The following is a 12,229-nucleotide window of genomic DNA, read 5'->3' on the forward strand; positions in this document are numbered from 1 at the left end:
CACACACACAATTTTTTTTCATATTTTTAGTAGCTAGATTTATGATGTATCTGTACTTGTATGTTTATCAATATCAACTTTGGCCTTAAAAGATGTTTTTAAGGGAAAAGGGCTTTTATCTTGTTTTTAGCAGACATATTGAACAAAACACAGCATTTATTTGTTAACAGTAAAATGTTAAAAATAATGTCACAGAGTGGGTGCTACTCTAAGGGAATCATTACCTCAAACCTCTAGGAGCAAATTTATTTCTTTCAAGAATGGTTTCCTTTCTATACAAGTATATCAAAGTCTATTAACAAAGATAACATGGCAATAATTTATGAAATCCATTAATGCAAACACATTTACATAATATAAAGACCATAATAGTTTCACACACGAACCCAATACATGTTACTTCGAATTCTATTGTAATCTGTTAGAGCTTCTACTGGACCTGAAAGTGATTCAATATAAATCTCTTGTAAGTGATAGACAAATTATCTAGATATTTTAAATTATTTGAATACCAATTGTTTTACATTTTGTTACAGTTCAGACAAGAATAGTTTCCAGTTCATACACTACTATAAATGAGAGCAAAGTGAGAATAGGATTTACTTAGTAACCATATAAATGGAATTTTTTAAAGTAATTATGTAAACTGAGTGAATTAAACTTGTTCTGCCTGATTTTTAATATTGTAGTTCTAAAAGACTTTTAGTTTCTGTTGGCATCAAGTGCAGCTATTACATAATAAGACTGCATGTGCAGTCATTTCACACTAAGCTCCACCTGTGAAACAAAGGCACAACTGTTGACATTGAACCATTCCCTAATTGTCTGCCAGGTCACGTTCCATCATCCTCTTTCACTTTGCAGTGAGACAGATTTCATTATCATCTTGTGCTTTTGCAGTTTGCCAGAAAACTGACAGACAAAAGAACTGAACACTGAATCTACCTCAAATTTTTAACACAACTAAAGAAAACACCAATTGAAAGTTGAGTTATGTCAAGTTTATGAGGAAGATGAACAACCAGGCTATCTGGTATCCATGAAAACTGATGAAAATTTGGACCAGGTAAGGACACTGATTAGATTAGAAGTGATCACTGTTTAATTGACATTCAGAAAAAAATGACCGAAGTGTTAAAAGGGCTTACAGAAGATGACTTCCAGAAATCACTGTTTAATTGACATTCAGAAAAAAATGACCAAAGTGTTAAAAGGGCTTACAGAAGATGACTTCCAGAAACATATCTGTGTTTGGAAGAACTGTATGGAACAGTGTGTGCAAGACCAAGGCAATTATTGAAGGAGACAATATATAAGGTACGAAATATTTCATTACATCTATTTTATTGCAACAGCCTCGTTATTTAATAGCCACATCTCATATAAAGGGTGTGGCACTGCAAACTATTTGTTTTTATTTTGCATCATCAGATGATAAAACTGACATGATTTTCTGAAGAAAATTCATTTAACAGTATAAATAATGCAGTTTCAGTTCTTAAAATTTGATGGCTTGAAGCGACAAGTTTTCATCAATCATTCTTAATTCCTTATGGAATCTTTAAATTCATATTCAAAGGGTGGTCATGAGAAACTCTTTCTTTCAGATGTCTCACCATTCAATTTGTCTCAAAGAAATTTTAGAGAATTGCATGAAAAACTATTACATATTCTGAAATGTATATTACGGTGCAAAGTTGGAAAATTCAGAATCATAGGACCTGCATTTTTTTCAAGGAGGATGACAAAATTACAGTGAATTCAGGATGATACATTTATTGCAGATGTTTTTACAAAATGTGCTTCAAGACTAGGAATAGACCAAGACAGTGTTCATTTCTAATAAGATGGTGCAACAGTTTGCACTTCCTATATTACTGTGTACCACTGTTTCGAAAATTTTAGATGATATAACATGTCTAGCTTCAAACTGGTTTCTCTAACCCCCCCTCTCAACAAATGTGCTGTTGAAGGGCTTGGTCACAATATGTGGCTCCTTTCTATTCCTTCTTTTACTACAGCTTCAAAGAAATTATTTACCTCTTATTATACTATGTGCTGTGCTATTTACTGGTGCCTACTTTGATCCCACCATACATGCACAGAAAAAAAAAATCAAAAAAATCTGTATGTTTACACAGAGTGGTGTTCTAAATTTCATATCCAAGATATATGCCAGATTACCTTTCAACTCCTTTATTTAGTACTACAGGCCAGTACATCAGCAGTTTGGCAGAGCCTGTGAAATTCCAGGGCCCAGTTCTGTTTAATTAATTAGATACCCATTGAAATCAGCCATGTAAGCATTTATTTAAGACTATGGTACATACCACAGTAATTACACAATTTTTTTCCTTGGGATTCCTTTGTGGAGTTCTATGTATAGCTATGTTGAATAAGACCTGCAAATTTATATAAGCACACTGGGAATTTCCACATGTGGTTTGCATGCTTTCCTGTAGCAGAACTGACACCTTCGGGCAACAAATATTCAGGTTTCTTATAGCATATAGAAATATCATATAGAAGTTTATAGCATATAGAAAAATCACTTTTATGTTGAATATTGAAATCTTTCAGAGAGAGAGAGAGAGAGAGAGAGAGAGAGAGAGAGAGAGAGAGCATGAGCATGCTCTGTTTAATCTATTCTGCGTGTTAAACCTCAGGTATACATGGTACCAGCAGTGAATTTAACTCAGGAAAGTCTGTTAGAACAACATGAAGTATCTGTTGCTATTTTGCAGAAATAAGTGCGCACACAGAGCAGGGGAAGAGGTCTTAAATATATTTATAAAATTCACATTCAAAATTAAACTGAAAAATGGGCATACTTGTCTTGTAATGAATTTTATGTAATTCAATTATTAGTAACAAAAGGAAATTTCTAGTTTTGTTTTAAAATTGTAGCTACTGTAAAATAAATTAAATGAATAAGTGAAATGTGAGCAATTTACATTTTAATTTTTTTTTTTATGTAAACTCCAAACACGAGAGGTATTAGAACCTATAGTACTTAGTACCGTGCTTGGGTTGGAGGTTGAGAAGATGAAAGAAGATATTTGTTGACATTGGACTTGAACTTCTGTAGACTGTAATTTTCAGGAAATACGTATGAAGAAAGGTTGTTTCAGAAAACGGCAGTTGAATGAATAAATGAGGAAGATGAAAAGTTGGTTCTGTGAGTTTGGAGTTGGACAGTAAATGGATGTTGGCTGGTGGCAGCATGTGTTTGGACTGTTCTGAAAGAGAGAGAGCGGGAATTACAGAAGCCAATTCAGAAAAACAGTGCCCATGGAAGTATCTGTAGAAGAGGCATGCAGCAGAAACACTATGTCTATAAGACAGCGAGTGGAGAGACTTTGTTAAAGATGAATCATTAATTAACTTAACTGCCCTCTTCTGAATGGAATCAAGAAGCCTGAGAGAGAGGTTTTGGGGGCACCACCCTAGATGTGGGAACAATATTCCATGCAGGGCAGATTTGAGATTTATACAGAGTGAGCAGCTGTTTGGAGGAAAAGTAATGCCAAGAGCGAAAGAGAAAACCAAGTTTTTTAGATGCAGAGGAAGCAATATTTGTAATGTGCTTGTGCCAAGAGAGATTAGAAGTCAGGGTAATCCCCAAAAGAGATATATCATTTTGCCTAGAAATCGGAGTGTCACTGAAGATAAGCATAGGAGCTGAAGAATCCTTTTTGCGAGATATAAGACAAGACTGAGTTTTAGAAGGGTTGAAATCAACTAAGTTGTCTTTGCCCTACGGAGAATTACCTGAAGATCGGCATTATAGGAATTGATAGCAGATTTTTGAGAAGTTGAAGCTGATTGAGCAGGACAAGGTTTCTCAAAATGGAAAGTGGAATGCAATGTGCTATCATTAGCAAAACTATGGATAGGATTTCCAGTCAATGGAAGAAGGTCATTAATATACAAGAGGAAAAGAGTGGGGAGAAAGAACTGAACCTTGGGGGACACCAGCATTAGTGGAGAAGTTAGAAGACAGAGAGCCATCTACCATCACCCTCAGTGAATGATCAGAGAGAAAACTGGATAACCAATTACTAAAAACAGTTGGCAAACCATAAGATAGAAGCTTGTTTTAGAAGACCTTTATGCCAAACATGATCGAAAGCCTTTGAGATGTCAAGAGCAATTACTTGTGTTTCACCGAATCTTTCAATTGAATTAGTCCATAAATGGGTAACATAAGCCAGAATATCCCCAGTGGATCGACGCTGATGGAGTCCATACTGGCGATCATTGATCAGATAGAAGGTTTCTAGGTAGTTTAAGAATTGGCAGTTGATTGATTTCTCCATTACTTTAGAAAGCGTAGAGGTAATTGCAATGGGACGTTAATTGGATGGGAGGGATTTGTCACCCTTTTTAGAAACTGGCTGGATATGAACAAATTTCCAAGCAGAAGGAAAAACACCTTTGGAATAAGAAAGTGAAAAAAGGTGGCAAAGAATAGGAGTAAGTTCAGGAGCACAGGTTTTGAGAACAAGTGGAGAAATACCATTGGGACCTGGAGCTTTCTTAGCATCAAGATTTGTCAAAATCCTTCTGACATCCTTTTGATGGAAGACCACAGGGGGCATTGAATGGAGTGTGTTGGGAATGGTGGGAGGTGTTTTACCAAGATCATTAATACATGAGTTGGAAGAAAAATGGGATGCTAGCAGGTCGGCTTTATCCTTGGCTGAAGTTACAACAGAACCATCTGGTTTGGACAGTGGTGGGAGCCGAGATGGTGGGAGCAAAAGTTGTGGCCAATAGCTTTGGCAAAAGACCAGAATGCTCTTCAAGAATTATCAGACTTGAGCTTGGACTTGTAGGAGCATGATATAGATTTGTACAGGGCGAATAAAAAAATAGAAATGGTACAACTTTTTCATGAAAGACAAACAGTTCCGGGACAGTATTACAGAAATGCCACCAAAGCTGCTGAAAATCTACGATTTCAAGGAGAGTCATTTCATGGGACAGACTACAGAACTTTGAAACAATCAGTAGAAAGCAGGCTGCTTGATAGTAAAAGTGCTGATTTGGCAGCGTCGGACTGAGTACCTGATAGGAAACATTGGCCTGAAGATACCAACTCTCAAGTGACACTTGGTGAGAATGAAATTAGAAAATTATCAATTAGGTTTCAGTTAAATGAAAGAGATAGAATTCATGGGTTTCGGGAATACCTAATTGAAAAGATGATTTAGGAAGAATTTATGAACGCTCTGAGTACGATAACAGTTTCATCAAGTGAATGTGAACGAGGATTTTCACAAATGAATCCGATTGTCAGCCTAACCAGAGCTTCGATGATGACAAAAACAGTTTCTTAAAATTGTAGGCCCACCACAACGTGCTTCGATCCAGCAAAATACGTCGATTCGTGGCTGCTTCGGAAACATCATTTAACAATAGACACAAATAGTAAGAAAAGAACTCGGCATATTGGGTCGGATGAGAACTTAATAAAAATTTGGAATATTTTATAAAACTTCATTATGAAATTATTTTTACTTATTTTTTTACTTAGTACTTATTTTTACTTTTACTTATTATTTTTTATTTATTAAATAAGACTCACCTTTGACTTATTTTTTACACATTTTTCTTATTTTTTTATATACTTGTATAATAAATTTATGCTTAATAAACTGTGTGTTAATATACTTAATTTGTTGTTCTTATTCCAAAAACATCACTACTGAAGTAACAATATCAGAAAATAATTTTTTAGTTTACTTTTCATATCCTTTAAATTTTTAATTTTTCTTGATAGTAAAGAATGAGTACTGCCACCTATTTTTTTTTTTACAAAAAAAGCACTGATTATGACTATGGAAAGGAAGTTTCTGTCCTTTCCAGCCTATGCTTGCAGGTCTCTGTATACAGATAATTGGTTCTGTTTCTGTTCGTTACTCAACAAATGGGGCATAAATTTGTAGCAGTCCTCCTCGTGTTGAAATTTTCAGTTAAAGGCATCAGCATGATAGGCCAACAACGTCACAAATATCATTAATCATACACAATCGGTCCTCACAGATGACTGAGCACTCAAAATACTCAACTGAAGTCCAGTCACTGTGAAAACATGAATCAAAAACTATGTTCTACCCATAGCATCTTCATCAAACACTTGTTTAAGCATTTCTGAAGGCTCGGAAGCTGTTTTCCCAAGTCAGTGACAAAATCTGATAGAAATTGCTGTTAATTAATGCCAGCCATTTGCCTCCAACTGCAAAAAGCACAATGTCCAACAGGCACACTACTATACTAAAATGGTTAGCATTCCAAGCAACCAGTCCAGAAATTTTTGGTTTGCACCTCATATCAGGCACTGTATTTAATATTGTGCTGCTATTTGGCTTTTATTGTAAAAATTTTTCAGGAGTGGCTATACCATATATTTGGCTAACAGCATAAAACCAGCATTCTGTAAACACAGAATGCTGTTTTTCTTTCAAAACATTCAGTAAGAAGCCTTTTCTAAAGATTATTTTTAAGCTGTCACAAAGTATTTCGGTATTTCAAAAGGATGCTTTTAGTGGTATTCTAATAATCAGTGTTTCAGTTCACACTGACAGTGTCAATTACAAAGTGCAACTCCAAAACAAATGTTTTAGTAATTAAAATAAAGCAATAAATTTAGAGCAAATCACAAATACATTAATAAGCATAAGACCTAAATGAATGATTTATTTAAAAGTGGTTCAATTTTAGAACAATTTCTATTATATATATTTTATGGCAAGTATAAAGTTATAGAATTCTTATAGTACCATGATAACAGACTAAATATAAAAATAGCGAAATGCTTAAAGTGCGGTACTCACCTTGAATATAATCTGGAATAGTTTTATGAAAAGACTGATGGCTAAATATAAGGTGGAATGGTTAAGTTAATGCATTAAGGTGGGACGAGATTTAATTTAACGTAATATTAAAATAACCCCAGAAATAAAATTATACACCCGTTACGCTGATGACATACTCATAATAGGCAATAGGTCCACTATAGACAATGTCTTTTTAAAATTTAATTCAATACATGATAGGTTAAAACTCACTCTTGAAATTGAAACCAACAACCAAATTAATTTTCTCAACCTCACTGTTTACAAAACAGGTACCAAACTAGGCACAAAGATTTTCAGAAAAAATACACATACAGGCGAATACCTACATTTTGCTTACCCCCTACGCACCACCCCCTGTGCACAAAAAAAAGCGGTTTTATAGAACCAAATACATAATGCCCTCAAATATAGCACCTCACAAAATGACTTAACCAATGAACTTTAATACATCACAGAAAAATTTACAGCTAGGAACTACCCAACCCAACTCATTCAACACACTATTTCCACTGCCAAAAGTAAAATTAACAATCCACCAAAACCCACCACCAACGCAAATATACGCATCATCCTCCCATACCATAATGAACTTGACGGACAATTATGCCGTGTGTTTACAGGTACTGATATCTCCCTTATTTTTTCGGCTTATAATAAACTTGGATCCTTTTTCAACACTTACAAAGATACACACAAATACCAACCAACGATTTGAACAATATAATTTACTTGATTAAATGTCAACCAAACTGTGATGCCTGTTATATTGGTAGTACCACTACCAAGTTTGGTTCTACCAAAACCTCCAACACTTGCGCATACTACCACTATAATAGTCTTAGATCGGGACAAGCTAGTACAGAACTCACAATTCATGCTCAAACCCACAATCACACTCCTTTAATTGACTCCGCTATCACCATTAAATAAAAAAAAAACTAAAAAACTAAAGACTTAAATAAAACCAACCACAAAATTCTTCAATACGAAGCCCTCGTTATTGAATGGTTTGGACACAACACTAATCTCAACATCCTAAACGCAAAACTTCCCTTTCACCTTTCCTTGGCTTGGAATCTCTCACATCTGAGATTCCCACGTGTTCCAAAGAGCATCATGAGAGTATAGAAAATTCCTTAAAATACAGCACGCGTTACTTCTCATTTAACACCGCCAACTGAAGACGTTATAACTTAACGAAAGTGTGTCGTCACGACTATTGGCAATATCAATTCTTTTATGTTCCAGATCAACTATTTTCTACTTTATGACAACCAGGACGGAGTAGTGCACTTCTGCTTCCTTGCGTTTATTTTAAAATTCCGTTAAATTAAATCTCATTCTACTTTAATGCATTAACTTAACCATTCCACCTTATATTTAGCAATCAGTCTTTTCATAAAACTATTGCAGATTATATTCAAGGTGAGTACTGCACTTTAAGCATTTCGCTATTTTTATATTTAGTATATTTTTATGGACTAAATCAAAAAAAGAACACTTACCGACAGCAGCAACAGCTGGACATCTGTCATAGAGGTACTTTGTGCAGACTTCTTTAATGGTATTAGCTGTGACTGCCTATATAAATAAATATAATTATACATTAAACATGTACTGGAGAAATACATTGCTTAGTCACCGATAAAAAATAAACAGCAGCAAAAAATAATAAGATTTAATTTAAAAATGTTTTATTTCAGAGAAATTATGTTTCAAAACCCAGCTGGCTGGGTTTTTAAACATAATTCTGGCTATTACAGAAGTTATTTTTTCCATAATGGTAAATATTAAAAAAAAAAAAAAAAAAAAAAATCACAATAAAATTTTAGTCAAATTTCCAAATCTGCCAACCATGAAACCCTATTTTGTGGGACCTTGAAATTTTCCAAATTTTATCTTGTTAGAATACCTTCCAACTTTCATAAACAACAAAATGACTGGCTCAGCTTTAGCTGGAATGCTGTAGAACTACATTTTTGGCAGTGGTTGAATGGCATTCTCAGGTTTTACATCCAAATTAATTTATGTCATAGGCAGAAAATAAATATATATGTTAGCATACATCTCTATGAACTGGTTAAAGCCAAACAGCATTAGCATTAGAAAATTCACAAGAAATCAAGTTTTTCATAAGCAAAAAGAAAAAAAACAGACACCTCCCATTTCACCTACTCATTCCCACCAACAGTTTTTCTAATTCTTCCTTGAATTGATTTAAAGTACCAACTTCCATAACAATAGAGGGAATTTTGTTCCAGCACTCAACCACCCACTGGCTAAAGGCAGACTCACACATCTATTCTTCCCTCTCCTTCCTCAATTTGAATTTGTGCTAACTCAGGTGTATGGTCCCAGCAAGAAGAATCCCATCAGCATGAGCTTGCTCAATCCATTAAAAATCTTAAATACCTCAGGTGGCTAGACTCCAAACGGTGCAATATGCAGAACTGAAGCCTTTCATGGTAAGAGCACCACTTTGTTCTGGCACCTCCGTAGCCAGGTGGGCAGAGCAGCAGTGCATAGCACACGCTTCTTGATTAGATCGGGGTTAGAGCCAGTGACCAACAAATACAGAGGATGCGGAAAGGTCAGGGAAAGACCACCGCATATCCCCGGAGAAATATGGCCTAAGTTGCTAATGCTCCTAAAAACCAAATAACAACAACAACAACAACCACCACTTTGTTCTGCTCACCAATCTCATTGCCCTTCTCTGTACTTGTTCTAGCAACTTCACATATTTCCTAAAATGAGGCCTCCAGACCAGTATGCAGTACCCTAGATGTTGCCTGACCACTGCTTTATACAATGGGATAATCACCTCCTTATCCCTACTAGCAAAATTCCTGTATATCACTTGACAAGATCCCATGAACTGTTCTGGCAGTCTGTCTGCACTGCTCTGAAAACTTTATATTTGTATTTAGTATTAGTTATGGCCATAGGGTGCAAGAAAGCCCAAGGCTAATGCTGCACAAACCAAAAAAGGAGTAAAGTAATTGAGGGTGCTCTAGTCGCGGAAGAACACAGCCGGTGGATTTTTGGGTGCTGTAAAGGGATAAGTATTTTTAATTTTTACCGTATCCTTCATTAATTACAATACTATATTGTGTTTTACAGAGATATTAAATAGGTTTAGTAGCATTCGTTAGCTTCTTATTTTGAATTTAACTAGCGATTTTTGGAAGTTACGACTTCCGGTGTTGGCGCCAATATTGTTGAATGAGCCATATTCTAGTTGATAAGAAATAGCATAACGTATATACAGGGTTGTTAAAATTAAAGTACAGGTGACCCCTGATTAACGCAGATAATTCGTTCCGGAAAAACAGAGCGCTAAATGAATCTTCGCCAAGAGAGCGCCGCATTCCCATAAGGTAATATATGTATTTGTAAGTTGCGGTCGGTGCCATAGGATATTTCCGAATCAATAATAAACGGTAGTGAAAAGATGCACAAACGTCGGTCAAAATATTTAATATTCAAATATTTGTACATATAAAATATTCTGCATTACATAGGTATATAATTATGTGGTAACTACTTACATATCAAAATTAAACTTAAAATTCCAATTAAAATCATGAATTTAATTAGCTTGCTCTAATTAGATCAATTAAATTGATCTAAATTGATTTTAATTGATTAATTTAATCATGAAAAATGTGTCGATTTTGGGTTGAACTTTGGCCCTCTTCTAAATAAACTAAAAGGGGTATTAATTTTAAATCCCCTGCAGCATTATCACCCAACAATAAAGTCACCCAATCAAGGTGCCGCTTTGAAACCTGGCATGTTTTTTTCTTCTTTCAATATGAAACTTCTTTTAGGCATTTGTTTCCACAAAAGTCCTGCTTCATCTATGTTATAAACTTGTTGAGAAGTATAACACACAATACCCCTCTTCAATAATTTTAACAAGTTCTTTTTTGAAAGTTTCGGCTCCTTGATCTGCACTTGTGGCTTCTCCCTAGATTTTAAATCTATTCAAACAGCCCATACCAGTTTTAAATGGTTCCACATTTTTTTTTTTAGGTGAGTTTTCTTCAGATCATCATATTGGCTAATCTCTCTCTCTCTCTCTTTTTTTTTTTTTTTGTTTATAATATTTAACTTAACTGAATTCTGCATTGGATATTATCTTCAATAAAATTAGTTAATGTCTTTCCATTTCAATCCTAATAGCTGGCCTAGCCCTAGTTGCTTGCAGTGGAACAGCTATCTTTCCTGCCGCTAAAATTAATTCTTTATTTTTTTATAATTGTTCTTATAGTTAAACTTGTAAGTCCTAAATTATGGCACACATTCACTTGTCGTTGACCGGAATCGATTCGCTTCAAAACGTCTAATTTAATTTTCAAATTCAGTCTTTTTCTTATAGTCTTCGTACTGCGCCCAGACGTTGTTGCTTTTTCATTCTTATCAGCCATTATTAACTCTTCAAAAATGTAACTGCGTTGGTTACATTAATTAAGATACAATGTTCAAGTAAACTGTCCGTTACGCATGATGTCTAATACTGTACTGAGTGATGACTACACTTCGGATAAACGCATATAACGCAAATATTACAAGCAATATATTTGATAATTTTTTAAAATGTTGATCTCGGAACTACGTAACAAGTCACTGTATTGCAATTAAATTAGCGTTCGAGAAAATTTCACTGAGCGTGGGAAACTTTTTAATGCTGTTTTGCTATTCATTTTCAAGCTATCAACTCCATCAAATGAAACAATTTCGTTAAATATGCCAAAAATGCAATCCGTAAAAGAGCGGTATAGTGATCTGTGACAGCGTTATAGTCAGATACGGGTTATAATATAAGAACAGCATTATAGCGAATCAGCGTAAAGCGAACTGCGTTATAACGGGGGCCTGCTGTATCCCTATGTAGAGGGCTCTGGAGGGAGTTCTAAGGCTTGTACTGAAGAGAAATTTGGACAACAGGTACAATAAAGAATGCGCTCGCCATTTATTGGAAAAAAAAAATTAGTTAAAAAATTTGTCACTATATGGTGCTGTGGCAATACAAATCACTTGAACAGTGCTACAGTTGTTCAAATGTGTCCTCTATTTTGGTCAATATTTCCATTTGAAGAACAGCATTTTCTACAGCAGAATGTAACATGTCAAATGGAAAGCCAGCACATGACGTCTATTGTTGTCCTTCAGATCTGCCAGTTTGAAATCCTTCCCCATAACAAAAACCCATAACAAGAAGTCACATGGGGGTGAGGACTGGTGATCGGGGTGGCCAAGATGTCTGGAAACAACAGCTGATGACCCATTCGTCTGTAAAGTTTTGCCTTAGCAATCTTTGGACACAACAGTGGATGTGAGGTGGCGCACGATCTTGCATG

At 35.1% G+C, this 12,229-nt stretch overlaps 1 protein-coding gene across 1 annotated transcript in view; it reads right to left on the minus strand.

Moving 5' to 3' along the window:
* Positions 1-225: 225 nt before the first annotated feature.
* The window catches only part of UQCR-C1 (Ubiquinol-cytochrome c reductase core protein 1), a 222,114-nt gene continuing 210,110 nt past the window's right edge, over positions 226-12,229 (minus strand). The window contains exons 13-14 of the mRNA XM_090387126.1: positions 8,369-8,444; positions 226-439 (exon numbers count right to left, since the gene is read on the minus strand). Of these exons, the coding sequence (XP_090243252.1) occupies positions 375-439; positions 8,369-8,444 (141 nt within the window). The 3' untranslated portion in view covers positions 226-374. The remainder of the gene's footprint in view (positions 440-8,368; positions 8,445-12,229) is intronic.

The sequence above is a fragment of the Mastigoproctus giganteus genome, chromosome 13 (assembly GCF_048544385.1).
Source record: "Mastigoproctus giganteus isolate SK-2022 chromosome 13, ASM4854438v1, whole genome shotgun sequence".
Classification (NCBI taxonomy): Eukaryota; Metazoa; Arthropoda; class Arachnida; order Uropygi; family Thelyphonidae; genus Mastigoproctus; species Mastigoproctus giganteus.